At 43.9% G+C, this 22,576-nt stretch overlaps 1 protein-coding gene and 1 long non-coding RNA gene across 2 annotated transcripts in view; both read right to left on the reverse strand.

The window, feature by feature from the left end:
• Positions 1-8,563, reverse strand: part of UTP20 (UTP20 small subunit processome component) — a 64,913-nt gene extending 56,350 nt beyond the window's left edge. Inside the window, exons 1-10 of the mRNA XM_048061223.2 lie at positions 8,414-8,563; positions 7,878-7,958; positions 7,009-7,075; positions 6,681-6,813; positions 5,993-6,181; positions 4,403-4,484; positions 3,182-3,319; positions 2,593-2,748; positions 778-924; positions 131-265 (exon numbers count right to left, since the gene is read on the reverse strand). Coding sequence (XP_047917180.2) covers positions 131-265; positions 778-924; positions 2,593-2,748; positions 3,182-3,319; positions 4,403-4,484; positions 5,993-6,181; positions 6,681-6,813; positions 7,009-7,075; positions 7,878-7,958; positions 8,414-8,458 — 1,173 coding nt within the window. The 5' untranslated portion in view covers positions 8,459-8,563. The remainder of the gene's footprint in view (positions 1-130; positions 266-777; positions 925-2,592; positions 2,749-3,181; positions 3,320-4,402; positions 4,485-5,992; positions 6,182-6,680; positions 6,814-7,008; positions 7,076-7,877; positions 7,959-8,413) is intronic.
• Positions 8,564-20,448: 11,885 nt separating this feature from the next.
• LOC136790464 (uncharacterized) lies at positions 20,449-22,558 on the reverse strand. The gene is made up of 3 exons (XR_010830425.1): positions 22,246-22,558; positions 21,470-21,632; positions 20,449-20,635 (listed from the first exon to the last, which is right to left on the reverse strand). It is a non-coding gene; the product is annotated as an uncharacterized lncRNA (long non-coding RNA).
• Positions 22,559-22,576: the final 18 nt, after the last annotated feature.

Genomic DNA, 22,576 nt, shown 5'->3' on the forward strand with positions numbered 1-22,576 from the left:
CCTCTTATCAGTGCAAAAAACCGAAAGGGAACCTTATAGTCTGTTGCCCAGAAGTGGAATGTCCTGAAATCATGCTGCTGTAGGGAACTTGGACTCTGGGATTTCTCCTGTAAGAAGTCGTCTTTGTTACCTTCTCAATAGCTTCCTTGGTCAAAGAATCAGGCAAGAAAACATTCTCGGCCAGTAGTAACGCAGAAATTGCATTCAGCAGGGTCTTGCAGCAAGATGGCAAGAGATCTGATGTTTGTAACATTTTTATTAAAACCTGAAACAAAAGAGAGAACTGATATTTGTGTATTAAGACACGGTGATTGTCTGGTCTGAATGACCTACGTGGTCTCTGGAAGAGGAGGACATGGTGTTCTAAGCTTCAGCCCACAGAAATGAACCCTACTTGTCCTATCAAAATTTGAAGGCATTAAATCTGTATTTGAACCCACAGGGTGAATCTGGTGGAAATGCACCACCATAGATGCGGGTCTCGCTCTCCTCCACGGTAGCAGAAATTACAGCACAGCACAGCCTCTATGCTCACCTCATCATCTCTCTTTTCCCCTTGCTTATTTGAAGGACTACACAAGCATTACACGATAATGGAAAACTTTCATGGGACTGGAGAGGTAGCAATACTCCCAGTAAATCTCTCTGTTCACTTGACTCAAATCGTGAAACTATTAATGCAGCAGGAACGTTTCAGGATGCTGCAGCTGACCATACCTCTTCCAGGTTCAATTGATACTTCTTTGGCAAGCCATGCAAAGTGATGGTTTGACCTACCTGACAGACCTCTTCAGGCAGTGAGACTTTGGATCCATTTGCGTGTTCCAATAGGATCAGATATGCTTGCAGAATCCTTTCCATCTGCTCTGACGCCATACTGCAGTTGGCCTTAGTTATTTTGCTTTGCAAGTCTAAGAGTGACTCCTGTTTAAAAAAAAAAAAAGAAAACAAAATGATTCAGAGAAATGATCAGACACTGTTTCAATTATTGCTATTTGAAAACCATTCTAAAGTATCAACATTTCATCAGCCCAACAAACTATTGCTGACTCCCTCACTCATGTCCAAAAAACTAAACCTTCCAGAAATACCACAGGATTCCCGTTTTGTAAAAACAAGCATTCTGGATTCCTTGGACAGAAACACAAATACCTGCCAAGATAAGGTCAAAAAATTACAAACCAAACAGGGAAGAGGAAGAGAAAGAGAAAGATGACTCATCTCCAAACCCACGGTGGTATGGAAGCACCCAGCTTCCACTGGAGATCACCAGAATTTAAGTGCTTTCATACTTTAGCATCCTTACGCTAACATGAATTCTGAGAGGCTACTCATATAATGTACATTACGTAGATAATGGAGCTGCCCTGGATCACTCTCATCCGTGTCTCTTTCTGTCAAGAGAATGTAAAATCCTATCCTTGGTCCTATAAATTGAACCCAGTTTAGAGACCTATCATAGATATTGTCATCATTTTCCTCTGAGGACGATACTGAGCACAACTAACTAGCTCCCAAGGTAAAAAACAAGCCTTATTAAATAGAAAGAGAACTGTGTCATCAGTTCCTAAGATTTCATCACAACCGCAGGTGACAGATTTCCAGGATTACAAAACATCCAGTGACAAACAATTCTGTGTCTAATAAACAGTCAGACAGCAACTACTATCATATTGTGTGAGGTAGGAGGAACAGGATGGGATTTTCAGGGTAACTATGGACAGTCACAAGTAGAGAGTTCCCAGTACCACACAAACTGGACTATTTACCAAAATTGGAAGGACTGCCTTCAATTAGGTTTGCATGACTACCATTTCTTCCAATATCCCATTTCACCCTTCTGAGAAGCAAAACTCACAAAATATGTTGTCAACTGCAAGCAGTTTCAAGATCCCTTCGCAAATCCCACTCCTTAGGAAGAGAACATCTAAACAGTTATCAGCTAAGTAAAAACTACTTGCTAAGCCCTTGCTCGTCGTTCAACATCACCCTGACTCAGCAGAGCACAGTCCATGGTACACAGCTCTACTCCTTCATACCTCAGGGTGTAACCACAGAGAAGCAACACGGGAACACCCAGACTGAAAACGCCTGTGATTCACAACACTTGGCTCCGAGGCTTAAATGTGGCTCTCCAAGTTCAGCCCAAGTCTTTGATGTAAAGAGAGCTGCAGCAAAAGAGGCCTCCCCTTCACCATCGCAAAGTGGGTTTGGAACCACTAGTAGTTTGGAACCACTAGTATGTTTAGTTCAGTAGTATAAGAAAAGCTCTAACCCCAGCAAGGGGCCTGCAATATCTGTCTCTGCAAAGGCAGACCCTACAAACCCTCCTTGCCCAGATGTGCAACTGAGCTCCAAGTCTCACACAGTGGTTCCCTTATTAATCACTGGGTAGCACAGCCACCTGGTTCACTCTGAACTTGCAAAAGAAGAGCGGGATTTTTTTCTATACACATGACACTGTAGTTAATGTTTCCAAACGACGTAAAACCCAGTTCTGGTCTAATAGGACAAAAATAGTTTTCTTGGTAAGTGTGCACAGCTTTTTTTCAGTCTCTCATGAACAGGAGAAAAAAAAGTAAATCAATGTACCTCCAGACACTTGAAAACAGTATCAAAATGCTCCTTATGGATATGCACCGCAGCTGATCTGATCATCTGCTCAAAGGCTTCTCCAACAGTTACCCATGGTAGTTCAATCTCCTCTTCGGTAACTGGCCCCAGCTTTACCAGAATTAACTTCACAGCCTGTACAATAAAAGAGCATATCATATCCTTACACTCAGAAAATAAATCCAGCAATTCTAAAGTTTGTTAGAGCAAGATACTATTAAAATATTTTAGTGATCTCAATTCTCTCTAGAACGATTAGTGGGAAAAAAAAAAAAAAGGCTATCACTTAAAATCTGAATTGTTTTTAGATTCATCTGGGGGGTATAAAATATGTATAGCGTTATCAAGCAGTACCATTTTAAGATATAGAAATATCATATAGGAATGACAAAAAACAACCTTCCCATCTCATAAAAGATTTTTAGACGGCAGCTTTCAGATCCTGTAAAATAATGAACAGCATGTTCATCACTAGGAATCTACTGAGAACAAGGCAACACTCAATGGTTTCACAAAGCGCTCCATTACAGCAACATTTACACCAGTTATCTTTTTTTCTTGTCTTTACCGTCTCTGCACAAGAATGGAACATGTTTCGAACACCCTTGCACATCTCAAAAAGTAGTTGTCCTACACCTTCCACCTTCTCGGGGTGCTTCCCCAGGTCACGGAACATCAAATTGAAGAGGGCATTTTTATCAGAAACCTACAAAACACAAGGATAAAAAAAAGTCATCTCCTATTCAGAGTTGCCAGGTGAAAAGATGCAATAAATGGCTCCACAGCACCACATTATTCTTCTATAGTCCTATGCCTTTCCACATCAGTTCAAACTCACTATTTCTGCAACCACCACGGAAACTGTAAGAAAAAGTCAGTTGTTACAAGTCCCCTTGCCTAAATGAACATAGGCCTATTAAGGCCATTGCAGATGAAATACGTCCTTTTGATTACTCTTATGATTTTAGAGTTAAGCATGTGCATAAATGCACCACTAAATTGGTCCCAACTGAAACACAAAGGTCACTGCTCTGGCATGGAAAGAGACATGTATCAGCTGAAAGCAGAATGCAGTCATCCAGAACTATAAAAACACCTGGGAATACTGCAAATATTTCTGGCCTCAGATTCTGAAACCCTCTGTACCTGAGGACTTCACTCAAAGTTCAGCAACTTTGGAAAACAACTAAACAAATGTGCTTTATTAAGGTCTCTCAACTTAGGACAAGAATGGGGATACCCAGATTTGCTAGTCATTCTCAGGAATTCTGGCTTGTGTGTGTATTTTGACTGAAAAAAAAAAACAAAAAACAAACACAAAAAACCAACAAGCCAACAACTACTACTAATTTTCCTTACTCCATGAAAAGCTGCTGTTTGGCCTTAACTGATCTGCCTGTGAACATTAAATAATCTGATTATTATTATATTATTATTATCTGATTAATCAGGAGTGCAAAAAGGTTGTCAAAAGAACTTGTTCTACAAAGGCTTTAAAGCATTATTGAAAAAGCCAGTGAGAAAATGTGCATTTACAAACCAAAGCCTCCCTTTTGCAAGACGGCCCATTTGGTTTAACTACTTTTAAAACAGAAAATGCTAAGGCCTCTATTTGCCACTGCTGATATGAAGTGCATGACATACTCAGCAAAACATTCACTGAAAATCACAACTTGAGGCATGTAGAATGTCAATTCAGGCCTTGTAAGCTCTCTTTTACAGAACGCTTATCACATATTGAAGCCAAGAGCCACCACGGAATGAAGCAAGGTACAAACACCTCACTTACCTTTCTCATTAGAAAGACAAAACTTTCAGCAGCAAAGTTTCTGATGTGAAGTTTGTGGTGAGCCAGCAGGGTGCTGTACAGGCTACAAAGACACACAATAATAATCTGTCTTAAAGGCAGTGCAAGAATTGCCATCCATTGTTTTAAAAAAATATGTTTGCAGTTCACATTGTCATGTCTTACAAACACCAAGAATCTGTCCTCCTAGAGAGGGCAAATACCTTCCTCAATTCCATTCCTTCCCATCCTCCCAGTGTAAAGAACAGTCTTGCAAAGAAGATAAAATGATAACACCAGGCACCTTAAGCTGCAGACTAGATACCTCAAACATCTCTGGATCCACACAGATCCAATTGCAGCCTCAAGATTTTCAACAGATACACTCAGCAGCACTAAGTGAAAACAAAGTTGATTTGATATACCAGATTTCTACTTCAGCTGAGCCAACAAGCTCTCTTGTGCATGTAAATTTTCCAAAGATACAATTTAGAGGGGTGACATGTATTTGCAGTTCTCTGGTAAATATCAGTAATGGTTACAGGTGGCTCAGCACATGGTAAGTGCAGAGAGTGGTGCCTCAGATTCACAGCCAAACAGATGTTTTTGCAATATGCCTGACAAATTTTGCTGGGTTGGGGAAGAAATCTGTAACCCATCTTTTGCTCCATCTGTTCTAAATTGAAAGATGGAAGGCTTCTAGTAGGAAGCAACATGGACCCACCGACTATGACAAAAAGAAAAAAAAAAAAACTGCTACCAGAGTAGCATAAGATTGAACAAGCAGTCATAGTGGGTCAGACCACAGGTCCATCCAGCACAGTATTCAGTCTCTAGCAGCAGGCAGAAGCAGGTGCCTGGGAAAAGTTTAAAAACAGAGCAAGCACATACAAAAACAGCTTTTAGCCACCTGCAGCTCAAGGACTTCTCAAGCCAGAAGCGCTTCCTGTGCATTTGGAAATTCCCTCAACCTTGGTCAGTTTCCCTTTGAGCTTATGTCAGCCTTCTACATGCACAGCATCCTACGGCAAGGAGTTTCACAGCATACAGAACTCTGCACTGCTTGTCTGCTTTTTCACTAAACAGACAGGAAGAAGGGAAGCACATAAAGGGCTGCAACAGGAGCAACTAAAGACTCAAAGGAGTCCATTTAACGTCATTAACTCTAGGAGTCTGTAACTGGAAAAAACAGAAATGATACAAATATGACTGAGGTACTTGACAGGCATCCAAGAGACCTGTGTTGAATTTAGACTTGTTTTAACTGTTGTTGTCTTTCTGAGTTTTGTCTACCCAGCTGAGGTAGCTGCTTCCTCTCCTATCACCGCTTGCATCCACCACACCAGGAGAAAAGAGGGCCAAACATTCAACACTGCAGACCAACCCATACTGCTCCTCCAATACAGTGCCCGTGCAAGTCAGGAGGATCTCAAAGGAGCTGCATATGATAACACGGCTCACAGTCTGTTTCAGAAAGCAGAGAAAGCAGCCTAACAAAGTACTGAAGCACTAAGCCAGATATTTGTCTGGAACTGGCATTCCTATAGCATTTAATAACTGCTGATCAAGGCAGACATTAAACACAGCCTTTACCTGTATATGTTACTTATGTCCTTCACCATCAATCTCCACAAGTATTTGTAGAGATAGGAAAGAGAGGTAAAAGCCCATTCCAGCAACTCTGTGTCCTGCGTATCCAGTAGATTGGTGATGGCCAGGAAGAAGTCATGGAAGTGTGGATAGAAATCAGCCTGGAGATCTCGAGCCAGTTGCACCACTAGACTGCGTTTCAGACAACAGAGCGTTAGTTTATTTTAAAATAAACAATAGGAGCCTAGACAAGCATTGCTTGCAATCTAGCACAATCTCTTTGAAAAGACAGCATCACTCTTGCTTCTCACTTTCATTTAAGGATCATCTATTAGGCAGCTGTGAATGACAAATTTGAAAATTCAAAATACTTCAAATAGGTAACATTAAACAAGATATAGACGATCAATGTCAATCAAAGCACATTAATTTCTGCCTGACACTTAGGAGGCACTCATGCTAATTTGCTTGCCTTGTCATAGTTTTTTTTTTTTTTTTTTTTTTTTAAAAGACTCGGGACCATGAAGCTCTATAAGATAAATGCCAATTATCTAATCCCATTTTGGACATCTCATTGCTATACCTCTTTCCTCATGCACAATAAAGAAAAATAGCACTCACAACAGAACTTGAATTACTTACTTGTAATACCTTCAGATTTCTGACTACATTTTGTCAACAAATACTTAACTCTAATAAGGGTTGATAGGCAAGACTGCCTTTGACTTGCAAATGTGTCTTCAAGCTCTGCACGACAGTACTCTGGTAATAGACCAGCTGGTTGAAGGACTGGCATTTGTTGGCCACTTCTTTGTAGAATTGCACTGTTCAAAGCACAAAAAAGAAACCATGAAAACTCTAGTCCAGTTCCTGGTGAACATGAAGGATGCTAAAAGTTAATAGCTCTCCAGAGCCCAATACAAAACCCAATCAATGGAAAATCTCCCAGGTGGCTCTGGATGCAGAAGAAACGCATTTTTACAGTTTAGGGCAAACAGTGACAAATAAAAATTAGGTACCAAAATGTTGAGTAAGGTTCAGTTCCCTCCATTTCTGTAGTCCTTCAAAAAAGTAGGTTTCAACCTCCTGTCAAAATAAAGACAAAATAACAGTTTGTCAACTCCTGTGAAAACAGCCTGTAAAGATGAGAGGTTCAAGTGAAAAGAACTATCAAGTGCTTCAAATATTTTAAGAATATTTAAAAAAAATGTGATGACTTCATTTCAAAAGGTGCTGTGGAATTTGCCTGAAAATAAGACTTTTGTTTCTATATTCAAAAAACATTTGAAAATATTTTCTAGTGATAGGACTCATTTACATAATTGTTTTTTAGACTTCCATTGACTGGCCTTGATAATCTATGACGCTGAACCACAGACCACACTGCACAAACGCTCTGGGACTTCTTTTGGCATCATCACAGCTATTGAATGGGAAGTTCACAAAAACAATCCAGCAGGCCAGGAGGCTATAACCTGCTAAAGACTCCATTCACTGATGATCTACAGGACATGTGGATGATCTTTAAAGACATGCACATGCTGTGACTATTGCAACTACTCAGCATCCTTAAGTCTTTGTCTTTGCAGGGCTGGACTTAGAACTGCTGTCAGAGCCATGACTTCCATGCTCAGAGGCCCATGAGCTACATGGAAGCGATCAGGGTGACGCTGTCAAAGAGTCTCTATGGCAATACCGTTTAATATTTCAAAAAGAAATGGGGAACAAAGCAGGAAACGAGACTCCAGAAAAGGCAACTCTTCCATGAGCTTTCTTCTAATTTCCGGCCCCCAAGAGAAGTTTTTAAGTGAATATTTCAGGGAGTGCGTCTACTTGTGTTGTGATCTGAGATCCTCTTGCAGAACATGACTGCTGTCGCTTTTCTCACCTCAGCATAACTTCCAGTTCTGTCAATCCGATGAATAATATCAATATTAACATTACTTAAGCGCTCCGAAAAGGTCAGAAACTGTAAAACAAAAGGACATACATGTTTATGCTCTGTTCTGAAAAATTAGGAAGCCCTTCTTAATAGCACGCACACTACAAAGAACCTGCTTCTGGAGGTGGACCATCAGATCGCACCAATCAATCTGTAAATGGCTCAATCCCAATCTTAAGGCAAAAAAAGAGCTCACAGTACCAATAAAGGGAGGAGAGGCCGTTTGTAACCGAAGAGAGGAATTAAAAGCCCACCCCACAACACCTACAGCCACAGCGTGCTTCCTGTGCACCAAAGGGCGCAGGGAGCACTTCGGGTGTCCCCAAAACACGGCGCAAGGGATGCAGGAAAATCTACCCAAATGCCCATCAGGGGGTAAGGCTAAATTCAGCCGCCGCTCCCCCGTGTCCCCCCCAGCTCCGTGCAGGTGGCACCGCCGCCCCGTTACCAAACCCTAGCGACCCGGCGAGGCGGGCGCTCACCCGGTGCGTGTTCCCCGACTTGCGGGCCGAGGGCTTGCCCGGCATGGTGGCGGCGGCCACACGTGCAGCACTACGCGCTGGGCGCCGCCATGCCGGCCGGGGCTGCCGGGAGCAGGGGGAGGAGAACGAGGAGGAGGAGGAGGAGGAGAAGGAGGAGGAAGCGGGCCCGCCGGCGGAAGGGGCGGGCGGCGGGGCTGGGGCTGGCTCCGGCCGGGGTTTGGCCGCGTCCCGCCCGTCCCGCAGCGGTGGGCGTCTCGCTGCCTTGGCCGGGACCTGCGTTTCCCGGAGGAGTCTGGCCCGAGCTCCCCTCCTCCGGCCCGCGTCTGTTTTTGGGAAATAGCGGCAGACTGTCACGGGCAGACAGCGATAGGGCAAGGGGGAGTGGTTTTAAACTAAAAGGGGAGATTAGATTAGATGTTAGGAAGAAATTCTTCACTGTAAGGGTGGTGAGGCACTGGAACAGGCTGCCCAGAGAAGCTGTGGATGCCTCATCACTGGAGGTGTTCAAGGCCAGGCTGGATGGGGCTTTGGGCAGCCTGACCTAGTGGAAGGTGTCCCCAGGGGGATTGGGGTTAGATGATCTGTAAAGTCCCTTCTAACCCAAGCCATTCTGTGAAAGCAGGGAGAAGGTTCTAGGTAGATGGACACAACTGCCAGCTAAGCAATGATGGCAGGGGATGAAATCACAGAATTGTAGGGGTTGGAAGGGACCTCAAAAGATCATTGCGTCCAACCCCCCTGCCAAAGCAGATTCCCTAGAGCAGGTTGCTCAGGTAGGCGTCCAGACAGGCCTTGAGTGTCTCCAGAGAAGGAGACTCCACAACCTCCCTGGGCGGCCTGTTCCAGTGCTCCGTCACCCTCACCATGAAGAAGTTCTTTCGCATGGTGGTGCGGAGCTTTCTGTGATCCATTTTGTGGCCATTGCCCCTTATTCTGTCCCCACAACCACTGAAAAGAGGTTGGCCATATCGCTCTGTCTCCCACACTTAAGGTATTTATAAACATTGATAAGATCCCCTCTCAGTCTTCTCAAGGCCGAACAGACCCAGGTCTCTCAGCCTTTCCTCATACAGAAGATACTCCAGGCCCCGTATCACCTTTGTGGCCCTCCGCTGGACTCTTTCCAGGAGATCCCTGTCTTTGTAGCCGAGAGCCCAGAACTGGACACAGTACTCCAGCTGAGGCCTGACCAGGGCCTCACCTGGTCATCGCACAGCTATGCCCTGCTTTTAGTAGACTTTTTTCCAGAGCTCAAAGAAACAAAACAAAACCAACAAACATCCCAGGCAAAGTAAGTGCAAACTAATGCTTCGCAAATAACTATGGACTGACCATTGCATGCATGCTGCTGTGCTCACAGAAGTACCTGGGCCTGTGGGAGCTTCTGGCTGTGGTTGCAATTACGGAGGTAGAGAGTGTGGGCTAGGAAGATAAGAGGTGAACTGGAAGTTGGTTGAAGCTTTGGTTTGGGCAGATGCGTTATGAGCAGCCCCGAGCTGTGTGTGTCATCTCGTGAGGCAGCTGACAGGGCTGGGCAGTTTGCCTTTCCCTAGCCTGCCTGCCCTGCTTGTTAGAGGCAGCTCGAGGCCACCCTGACCAGCCAGGCATGCAGTTACTCTGCAAGCCACCAGGCTGGACTTGAGCATGGCTGAAGTGCACGTGGGGACCCACTGCTCCGAACAGACCTGACAGGTTAAGTGCTGCCAGGTGTATCCTGAAAAGCTGCCCAGGGGCAGCCAATAAGCTATCAACACGATAGCCATCTGGACAGGCAGGGGAGTGTGTACACTTCAGCACCTGCTCCCAAAGAACCACAGGTTTTGGAGCTTGCTATTCTATGGGAATAAATAAACAAACAAACAAACAAACAAATAAGGACTGCTGGCATTTGCATTGAGTCAGAAGAGAATGTCTAGGCACTGGAATTTGAGAAGTTTGGCTTTAATGCCTTCAGCCCAAATACCTCCATGGCAATGTGCAGCTATGAGCACGTGGAAAGGGCTAGATCCACAGAAGAGCTTAGTCACCAATATGCCACTGTTTATGTGTACAAATACCTCTCTGGCTATGGTTAGTAAATTCGTCTAATATACTCCTCATATATATATCGTGAGCTTGTGAAAAACAGTCCACAAGATCTCTTTCTTCTGTTACGAATAGCATCTTGTAGAGTTGTGCAAATTCCTGGGATGCTCCAAAATAATCCTGGGATGCTCCTGGGATGGCTCCAGAATCATCCAGGGGTAAGAATCAGCTCTAACACCCATGGAAAGCATGAGGGGGAAGAGCTCAGGTGTGCTTTGCCTGTTGCAGAAAAGGCAAATCACCAACAATAATAAAAGATAGTAGGGGAAGTTTTAAAAAGTTACAGATGTTATTTTATGTTTGTAGGCTGGCAACTTTGCAGAAGAATGAGCCTGGCTAGCCCTGCAACCACTGATGTGTGTGAGAGCTGCCTGAAGAACTGATAGACTGCAGTTCAGCCAGCACTGTGAATATAGCGCTTGGAGAGACATCTGAGTGAGCCTCTGGGGAGTAGCTCAGGTACCGAAACCAGTGTGGCCACAGCAGTAGGGCTGAAACTTCAGCTGGGAGGGTTCAGTGACACAGAAGATCCCTTGTCTGCTTCTGCATGAGCAACATCTAAATTAACAACATCCTGCCTACAAGAACTCCTCTCTGACTGCAGTGCCTCAGGCCTTAATCCTTTACACTTCCAGGAAGAGATGTGACTCTCCCACCTTTGGGCAGGCCCCGGCTCCAACACCCTGGGATTATATGGCAGGCCCAGCTGTCAAACAGTCTCTCCTTCAGAAAGCCATGCTAACGGCAAGCAGATGGCCTTCTGAAGAGTGATGGTTTATTGGTAGTAATACCTGCAGAGGCACGTAGTGGAAACTTCTAAAACAGCACGTGTGTGTCTATCAAAGTAGTCACCTATGCAGATCTAACTTCAATCACTTGCTGTGGGCTACAACCTGACAGTAATACATCAGCACTTCTGGAGCCCGTCTAAGATTCCTATTGTCTTCTCCATTCCTGGGCTTTTTAGTCCTGCTGTCCAAAATTTATTTGCTGGACTCAGCAAGTGCAAGAACCACTGTGTAGACCCAAAAGCATGTTTGTCCTCTGGAAATGTGTCTTACCTTGAGTCAGTGTTATGCTTTCCAGGTTGTTTTTTTTTGTTTGTTTGTTTGTTTGTTTGTTCTTTTAAATCAGCACTGTCATTTTGGCCTAATAATACTAATTTGGATAAAATACATTAGTATTTTATACTCAGGCTGGTCTCACAGAACTCCTCTTGCACAGTTTGCAACATTTACAATGCACCTGTCTGTCTCTTTAGGCTTCCTTTTTATTCAGAGGAGATCTAGACACATTCTTGTGTTTAAATAATCCATGTTAGAATAAAACAAATCATGCCTTAGAAGTGTAGTCTAGATGACCTCATTATATGTGTGTATCTGCAGCTGACCCTGCTGAATGCCCCTCAGTTGAAACAGATTAAGAGAAACACTGTGAATTGAGCCAAACTACTTCCAAGCTTGAATGCCCAAAGGTAGATTCTTCAATCAGTATTTAAGACACTAAATAAGTTACTGGAGTTTTGAAGTGGTGAGAGTTACCTGCCTTGCTTGTGATCCCAGAAGTCCTTCTCTTTGTTTCGAGTCACCCTACAGAACAACTTGAGGTGCACAGTTTGTGTGCCACACGGCTGGAATCCCGCTGCATCACAGGATCTCTCCGAGATCCTCAGTGAGGGGGAGGCTGGCATGGGTCTGATTACAAGTTATACAGGTGCATGATGTCTTTGGAATACTTATACAGCTAATGAAAACAGATTTTTATTTATTTATTTTTAATTTGTCTGGAAAGCTTGAAAAGCCCTTTGAAACACAAAGACATTTTTTCTTTGCCAGTTTCCTCCTCGGCTTCTAGCTGGCATTTTGCCTTGTCTTGCAGAAGAAAACCCCACAAGATTATGTAGGATATGGTCGAAAGCACTTGCATTTTCAAAAACAAAGCAGACAAGATATTGGAATCCTGCTCTGCAAACTGGTGGAACTGTTTGGCCACATTTTTTCTAATATGCCTGGAGCACAGAGATCCTGTAAATAGTGCAACTCCAGGTCAATGCTGGCTGAGTCCTGGGGAGAATTTCACCTACATTTAGGTTTGCAGATCAGAGAGAGTTTTGAACTAGGAGCCGGACTATAGATCCCAGATTTCTATTTGAGTAGGGGGAGAAGCATTCATCCCTGAAATATCCTGAATTTAGAGCCTTCTTTCATGGAAGGGAGCACCAATAACATGACTTAGCCCTTCAAGGCATCTACGTCAGTGGCTCCTCTATTGCTAGACAGGTTTCTGCTGCAGATCTGGAGCAGGTGTGCTGCTCTAGCTCCCTCTCTGGAAGTAAACTGAATAGTGCCAGAGCACAGGGATCATCCAGATCAATTAATCGTTAACACAATCCCTGGCACAATTTTGTTTCATGCCAAACAGTACCGTTCCAACATTTCTGTTCAGTAGGAAGTCACACTTTTTATTTTATTTTATTTTATTTTATTTTATTTTATTTTATTTTATTTTATTTTATTTTATTTTATTTTATTTTATTTTTATTTTTTTGAGGTGGGAAAGAAAGTGTAGTATAATTTGTGTTGGAAAGAAGAAGGGCCTGATTTCTGCATGGACAACATTTATACAGATGGCCCTGAGACAGGAAGGGATTACAGTGCTGCTGTTCTTTATCCCACTGCTTTGTCACAATGGCAGCATCAGAACTGGCTTCAGCCTTGTTGACAGCAACAGCAACACGGACAACAGGCGCAGGATCCACAGAGAAAGCAAGGGACACAAAAAGGCAAATGAATAGGGAGGATGGAGTCTTTTCTCACAAAAAGGATGGGAATTGTCTCCTGTATTTTGCCCTCACTACTAGAATGAAGGGCATCTGGATCTGACAGAGACAGTCTAGATTTCAGGCTGTCTTAGCTGTCTGGGAGTACTAAACATCTGATTACAGTCTAGCTCAGATTTCTGACAAGTGACCTGAAACCTGGATATTTGGCGTGTCTAGGAACAAAGCATAAAGCTTAGTAGTAAATCTGACTATGCTGCCAGATTTCTCCTTCCCCCAAACGCCACATCCCTCTTCATTGTTCGGTAGCTTGAAGCTACAGCGTAAGGTGAGGAACTGGGTGGGGCGAGATCACAACCGTACGTTTTAAGGTAGAGTCTGACCTTCCAAACCAGGGAAGATGGAAAATGGTAAAGATCTCTTAGAAACAGGTACACACAGGGGAATGCTTCCCTCAACATAATTGCCACCTTTCACATACAATTTTCTTACTCTTTTTTTGTTCTCTTGTTTTGCTATGTCTTTATTGGATCCTTTATCTGTAAAAGGCCACTGAAGAAATAATAAATCAATAATCTTGAACAGCAGTTTCCCTGCTGAAAACAGTACTCATGTCACAAGGATGTTGAGAAGCCAGTGTTCTTGAGTGGAAAACATGAACTGATAGAAGGATGGGATCAAGTACCCTTTCTCAAATAGTTTCTGCCTTCAAACTTGCAAAGTCAGCTGTGCATAGCATTCAGGAGTAAATAAGGCCAGGCTCAGCATTTTGTTACTGAAAGGAACAGCACGTTCCTGCCACTGAATAGAAGATAACAGACAAAACAAATGATGCTATTCTTCATGTCTCTGCATACACCTGGTTCATACAAGATGAGTCCAGAATTTAGGTACTTAGATTTGACATTTTGGCTAATTATTTATTTTTATTTATTTATTTATTTTTCTTGTTTGCAGCTTGAGCTATCCTAATATTCATGCAGCTCTCATTTTGCTCTCAGGTACCAGTGAAGGCAGTACCTCAGTTAAACCTTCTGATTTTGGTGTATATTGCTTGGTGAAATATTTGAGAGTAGCCTGGAGAAGCGGAAGAACTTACACAACATCAAGATACAAAACCCTTCTTGCCACTTCCAGTGTGTCAGGAGATTTTCATCAGCTATTGGTGCTGGCTGCTAAATCATAGATGTTCATGAGAAAATTCCAGCATTGGACTATACAAGCTAGAAAAAAACATGGCTAGATTCTTGGCCTGTTTTCCAAAATCCCGCATGATCTGAAGAAGGATTTGTCACCATAATCAATTATGCTTCCAGACAACATCCCTAATCATAAAGCAGTAGGACTTTCAGAGACTTCTCAAATGTATGCTTTTAACTATATAGCAGATACAACTCTGCTTTGCTTGGAAAATTATCATCTCTGGAGAAAGAAATGCAAAACTTTATTAATGCTCTGACTGCAGACATATTGATAACTCAAAGGAAAGAAATAGGGCTGTCCCTTCTTTTCCAGTAACCTTATATATGCTTTTGGATGCTGCTGCTTCTTCTAATACTGCTTGTAGGTCTGAATCAAATAGGAGACATTAAAGCAACTGATACAAGTAACATGCACTAAAATGATAGATCCCTGTGTGAAAGATATCCATGTGGAGACTGGCATTTCAGAAACAGAAAACTGTCATGGGCATCATCTTCCAAGTGAGGAAAAGGATGACACTGAGGCACATTAAGTCCTCGTTGCTTGTAATGGTAAGCAGCTTGCTTACACAAGGGCGCAGTGCATCTCTACGGCTATGGCTCTCTGCTGTGTGGACAGCTGCATTTGACCTAGTGTTCCTAGCCAGTGGAAGACAATCAATACTTACAGGGTGCCATATATTATATGGCATCAATACTTATAGGGTCAGTTTGCAGGTGCTCCACAAGTGCCTATTCTGAAGCAAAATGAAAGAAGCTCTCTTCAAATGGTGATCAGCTAATCCTACTGTACAGATACAGAGTACCTGCTGAGTGAAAAGATGGATTCCCTTAAACCCACCTGCGACGAAAGTGCTCCTCCGAAACTGCCATTTCCACCTCTATGCTTCTTTGTACATCATTGCATTTGATGATTTGTGAATTGCTAACACTATAACATGACATTTACACAATGGGTATTAACCTGCATGTGCAGAAGCTATGTGGGGTTTGTGGCACTGGATCTGCACCATTCCTTCTTGCATCTTCAGAAATGGATATTAAAGTTACTGTTTCTTCCCCCTTGCCTTAGGCCACAATCCTCATTTTCCTCAAAAAAACCCATCGTCTATTTGAATGCATACCAACACCGAAAACCAACACGCTACAATAATATAGACATTCACTGTAAAAGTCCCAGTGTGCTGGGATTGGTAAAGTCCCACCCCCATGGAGTTTGGCCACGAAAATCATGCTTTCTGCCCTCCACACCTCACTCACCAGCACCCTGCAACAGCCATAAGACTGCAGTCCAAGAGACCACAAAAACTATGGTGTGGCCCAGCAGGATACTGGGAGAGACCAAGGATGCTGGCAGTATCTCTGCTCTCCAAAATGTCAGGGATTTGCTATTTGAAATGTCCAGACAGTATCAGAAATAGGTGCAATGAGTCCCGTGTTCCGGAGGAAAACAGAAGAAATGAATTAAATCAAAGCCAACAGCTGCAGACAGCTGTTTTCCCTTGGACCCACGGGAAAACCTCCTCTCTGATCTGCATTTGGTGATGATTACATCTTTGAGGATGTCTGACAAGCAAATCAGATAAACATAGAGAGCTGGTGCAAATATGTGTAACTGCCTTGAAACATTTGCAAGCAGTGTATGTGTCTGTGATCTCCTGCATGGGCAGCCTCAACAGAGAGTAGAAGAGGGGCTGGAAAGGATCAAAAAGGGGTTTAAAGAGAGGCAAGGCAGTCAGCTCTTAGAGAGACTTTAAAAATGGAGGAATGAACTGAATAGCAAACAGCAATTTGGGGGGAAATGCCTCTTAAGACTGAGGTTCAAAAAAAAGGGATTCTGGCAGAAAAAATGTTTGGGCTAAGAGAAAGAGAGGAGATGAAGGGATGAAAGGAATGAGGGAGCACGAGGATTTAGCACTGGGAATTACAAAGAAGGATGGGAAGTAGATATCAAGGGAGGTGCCAGAACTGGTGAAAGACACTCCTGAGTATGAATGGAAGAATACATCAGAATAATCAAAAAGAAGAGCTACTCAGGGCACTGGGATAGTGGCAGGGAACATTTTTCAGAGTATTCTTAAGTGCCAAGGTGAGGAGGCTCATTTTCAGAGGCTTCCTCTGCAGATAAGAGGAAGAGACAAGTTCCTCCAGGGAACACATCAAAGCAGCAAGCAGTTTCTTTCTGAAGAGGCTGTCTCTCTGCACTGGTTAGAGAGGAAACATAGGGAGCCAAGCTGCACAACCACAGTAGCTACACCATGTACCTAGAGCAAACACATCTCAAAATAACAGCAGCTAGGACATGTGAACAGAGATCATCTGGATAGCAAGTAGTGGAAAAAGGGAAAACAACAGAAATAAAACAAGGAAATTCAGAAAAGATCTACTCAGAAAAAAATCAATTTTCCTTGATCATTCTGGTGAACTTTCGACAGCCCTTTCTCATACATTAACTGCGAGTAAGCAAACTAGTTGAATTGTAATTCTGTTGATGCAAAATTGAACACCTTAGATAAACAAAAGATCCCAAAGCTATGAGAATAAAGTTCAAGCATGTAACTTATTTATCCTTTTCAGTTAAAGAAGGGACATCTGTACCAAAATTTTATTCCCAAAGTAATTATTCTCTTGAGCAAATAATTATGCATGTCACATCTCACTGCATGAACAGTCCACAAATAAATTGTGAAATTTGTTCTTTTAAATTAAAGAGCAGAATTCTCTAGCAAATAAACTATAGGCTCCAAATCAGTCAGATTTAAATACTCAGCATTCATGGGTAACTTAACTACTTCCTTCAATCCTGAGGCACTGCCTATTGATTTTAAAAGGTGCGTTGGTATTAGGGGGTTACACAACCTCAAGGTTTCTTCTCAGGACCATTAAGCATTCACGTTTAAATCATTTTGCTTGCAAATTGCATTCGTTCGCATTTCTGTTGAATGCAAAATAGAAAAAAACAAACAGCCAAGGAGGTTTCATTCAAAATGTCAATAGGAACTTGATTTATTTCTGTAACTTTAATGCAGCTCTCTGGCTCTGAGAATGGAATCATAGAATGGCTTGGGTTGGAAGGGACCTTAAAGGTCATCTAGTTCCAACCCGCCTGCCATGGGCAGGGATGCCCTGCCTCTGTTGCTCTCTTTCTCTGAAAGTCACTCCATCTCTCTTCTGTGTCCTAAAGCTAAACATGAGAGGACAACCACATCAAGCAATCAAGTTGTTACTCAGGTAGCAATAATCAGGGTCTTAATTTTATCTTCCTTTTGCAAACCTAGCCTCTGAAAATTTAGGAATAGGTTTGGAAATGCTAGAGAAATAGAATTAGGGAACTATACTTCTTGAAATATTTAACCTTTAATATTTTGTTTATGGTGGTGTTTTGAGGCATAAGGCACTTGTAAATTGCATCACATTCTTGCTATTGCACACAGTGCACAGTCTACATAAGAGGAACTTTCAAACATACTAACCTGTGCTTTTACCATTGGAAATCCTGCTAGCTGGATATAAGTTTCCAGAAATATTTCTGGAAATGTACTCGAGTGATTAGAAATAAGCAGGTGACAATTGCAGGACATCTCTGTGCAAGAAAACCCCAGTGCTCAAAATACGGGTGCCACATGGCTATATCTGATCCTAAGGAATTCATCCAAATTTCACAGCGAATGTGGATGATGATACTGCTCTTCTGAATACACTTACTTGCAATGTCATTCTTTAATGTCCAAACACTATCAACAGAAGAAGAACTGACCAAAAAAAAAAAAAAAGTTAGACAGCTAAGAACACCACTGATAACACCATGGAAAAATTTGCTAAGGGTCACATTAAATCAGGGGAAGCAAGGCCAATGATGATGGCAGTCAGGTAACTAGCTGTACCGAGCTCAGCCATTCAAAGCAACAGCATGGACAAGCACAGCAACAGGAGAGATTAGAGTGGAGCCAAACGCTAACTGGTGTTCAGATATGTAAAACTACCATCAGCAATGAACTTCCATGACACCAAAATCCCAACAGGTTTTTCAAAGTGATAAATGAATGCTGTGCATTTTATTAAATATGTTAGGAAAAAATCTTTCAGAAATATAAGAAGTGCGTTTTCATAGAATCGTAGAATCACTGAGATTGGAAAAGACCTTCAAGTCCAGCCATCAGCTTACCCTCCCAAGTCCCATCACTACACCATGCCCCTTAGTGCCATGTCCACCCACCTCTTAAATACCTCCCAGGGATGGGGGCTCCACCACTCCCCTGGGCAGCCCGTTCCAATGCTTGACCACCCTCTCTGGGAAGAAATTCCTCATCATATACCAATCTAAACCCTCCCGGGTGCAACTTGAGGCCATTTCCTTGTGTTCTGTCACTTGTCACCCGAGAAAAGAGACCAACACCCTTCTGGTTGCAACCTTCTTTCAGGTAGTTTGGAGAGCCCTTCAGGTAGTTGTAGAGAGATTTTGACTAGAAGCACTGGGAGAAAAATCAAACTGTCTAATTTGATATGTTATTGCTAATAATGATGATTAAAGGAAAATTAAGCAGTTAGCTCCATGAACAGAGGAGTAAATGGAACCTGGATCCCCACAGCTCTCAGTGTTGGTTGGAGCACATTCTTAAGAAGATGAGGAGCTTTGCCTGCAGTTGGGTGTTTTTAAGGTCTTTCTCTCATATGGTTTCACTGTTATCTAACAGAGGCTCAGTTCCCGCTGCAGTCTTCCTTTCAACAAGTCCATTTACAGGATGTCTCTTTCCTCCCCATCTACTTTGATAAAAACTGGTAGCACGTTACTACCTCTGAGGCCTCCACCCCTCTGTTAAATTTGGTCATGTTGTTCAATGGTTACCGGAGAATGGGCAAACACCTTCCATTTACATGTATGTATATACACAGAGGGCATGATCCCATGCCTTTCATTTCCTAAGCAACTTATCCAAACAAAAATAAACAGAGTTTTTCCAAGTAATAAATCACAACACATTGTTCCCAGAAAAGGCCAAACTTAACATTTTTTTCTTATCAAAATTATTTTTTGCAGCTTTCATTTTGAAATGATTTTTTATCTTACCAAGTCATTCTCTGGGTAAGTTTCCAAACAGATCTCTGTATAAGCAGAGGAGAACAGAGCTCAGACTTCTTAACCCAGCCCTTGCACTACACCGGACTGTTGCTTGGTGTGAACATCATCTGCACTCAGCTCTGCTGCTGTAGGTGCAGTTGAGCCCTACACAGCCTGAAACTGCATACTTGAGAACGGAACCACAGAAAGTCAGAGGGCTCCCAGGCTATCAGGGCAAATTGCAAAGAGCCTCACAGCACTGCTGAGCAGCATCACCAAGCCTCCGGTGCTCTCCTACCTCACTTGCAGGAGCTTTTGCCTGTGCCTATGAGCAGGAGAATCCCTCAAAGTGTATTTCCACAAGTCAGTTCAGACAGGTGGGCAGTATATCAAGTGCAGGGCATGATATTCTTGTCTCTTGTCTATAGAGGGAAACCCATCTCACTGATCTCCTACCCATGCCTATCCACGTGACAAGCAGTTGGGAGGGACTGTCCTTCACAACATCACAGACACTTCCAGTGACTCCTCACAGCCATGTCCAGTGATGGAAATGAGCCCTTCCCAGCTCAAAGGAAGGAATTGCTTGGACCAAATAGAGAGGTTTGGGGTTTGTTCACAGCTTTTTAAAATTGAAGATGCCAGAGGGATGTGAATCTCATGCTTCCCAATATTAAACACAAAATTCCACTGATGTCAGTGGCTGTCACAAGAGCGGAGTCACAGTGAGCTGAGGGGGCACATAAGAGCCCATGGAGATGGGGCCAGGCATTACAAGAAAACAATGAGATACACTCTGTGAGTTTGGAAGGCATTTAAATATCTACTGTAGCATGAGAAAAAGCAAACACACACTGTTCTCTGCTACACAGCACAAGTCCGCTGTGTTCCATGGAACTGATTTGATTTTGTGTGAAAAAAAATCCAGACGAAAAATATTTAGCGTTGTTCTCCAGGTCCACTTGCTGTGATTTAGGACATGGGTGTCATACAGCTTTGCTGCTGGTTCCTAAGATGGAAACATCCCAAAGGGAGGATCCAGCCTCGCTTGCCGTATCGTTCATGATGACATTTGAAAGACAATTTGCATAACACTCCTATAAAAGAATCAAAGATGCCACCTGAAACCACTGAGTGTGATGTATTTCCTTATAGCACTGCTTGCGTTTCAGTTAAGAAACACGGTTTGTTTTCCAATACATGTTATTGCTTGCTGTGTTTACACTATGTCAAAAATGATAAAGAAGCAGAATCAAAACTGTATTAATCCTGTGCAGTTAATACTTCAAATACATGTTATTGTTTGAATGGTTTGAGCAACATAACACCTGAAAGAGTGCAAGTAACTAACACCAAGCGCTGAGCAGTACGAGACGTGGATCTGGGCAGAAGGCTGCTCCTGTCCTTTCTACATGAATGTGCCTCATGTTTTTTGAAATCGCATATTTATGCTGGTCAACACCAGTTCATTGCACTGTGTGGGAAGGTGCTGGTTTCACTGAGGTTTTGCTGGCAAGGCTTCTCATTTTCCGTGTGGTCAAAAGCTGACAGCAAATGAGGACAACCACCTCACTACGGCAACCACCTAAGGTAATCAATAGCTCAATAGCCTAATTGGTAGGGGTACAGGGTAAGTTTCTCTCTTGTTCTCTCCCAGCAGGCCATCTGGAAGCTGTTACTCATTGTGTAAGTAATTACAGAGGAATTGGGCCAGGGACAGACGCCCTAACCTGCTCCGGTGAGATTAGGACATGCCGCTTGCACCACAGTGGCTGGCTTCTGTATGTTCGGGGACACTTACACTCCCAGATGGGTGTCTAGAGGCCAGGTCAGCTTACACACGATTTCACAGCAGCACAGTTCAGCCTAACAGCTCTGCCAGCCCAGCCTTCCACCTGCACCCCCTGCTTCCAACATGCACTCAGAAATACCTGCAAATGGCCTGCCAGATGGAGAACTCCCAAGGAGATAAATGAGCTCCGTGAGCTGGGCTGGCCGTCGGGTGTCTGGTCAATCATTGGTCTGCCATAGGGAAGAAGCCTGCTAAAAACGGTCCCAAATTGGTCAGATTCAGGCAGGAGGGCGTGCCCTGTGCTGAACCCAGAGAATTTGCGTCAAAGACCACTTCCAGCGAACCCAGCTGTAGATTAGAGCAGGGCAAGGCTGAGCAGGAAAGAGCCATAAAAGGAAACTCTGGGATTTTTATCCTCAAATTGGTGCCGTCTCATGCCAGGAAATCTCCTCCAGCAGAGCACTTTGCCAAAGCACAGGGGAAGCCTGAAAGCCTCTGTGCAAAGCAGCCGAGCCCTGCTGCAAGGCGTGCAGCTGCCCAGCTGCCAGGCCAACCTTGGCCACCTTTGGCATCCTTACATCTCTGTCCCCCCTCGGGGGCTGCTGACACATGGCACGGCGGCCACATGTAGTGTCGGCTGGTTTAGTCCTGGATGTGCTGCTGGCCGCGGAGTCAGGCGCACATCTCCACCGCACAACATCCCTGGCCTTGAAATCCCCCAGATGGTTTTGGTGCATTACCCTGTGGATCAGATAAACGGAGCTCCATCTGCGATACCCCTGCGCACTTTGACTCTTGAACCTGCGGTTCGCTGAGGAGCGAGAGCAACGCTTCCGTAAGCGGAACGCAGGTAGCGGGGCTTCCCTACCACGCAGCCTTGGCGAGCCTGCCGAGAGATCCCAGTTAGCAGCTTACCTTCCAGATTGCTCAACCCATTGAAAACGCATGGAATAAAACATATTCTCGCCTTCTTCGCGTGGGGCGACGGTGGCGTGTCCTAACGGAGAGAGCTAGGGGACACCACCCCGCGGGGCGAGCTGCCTTCCCTCCGAAACCCAGAGGCTGCGGGGGCTGAGGGAAGGAAGGCGGGAAGGAGGGAAGGAAGGAGGGAGGGAGGGAAAGAGGGAAAGAAGGATGAAAGGAGGGCACCGGGGCGGCGGGGGCGCGCCTCCCCGCCTCACGGCCCCGCGGGGCGGGCGGGAGCTGCGCGCCGTGCCCCGGCCGCCGGGATCGCCGCCCCTTGCCG

The sequence above is a fragment of the Anser cygnoides genome, chromosome 1 (genome assembly GCF_040182565.1).
Source record: "Anser cygnoides isolate HZ-2024a breed goose chromosome 1, Taihu_goose_T2T_genome, whole genome shotgun sequence".
NCBI lineage: Eukaryota > Metazoa > Chordata > Aves > Anseriformes > Anatidae > Anser > Anser cygnoides.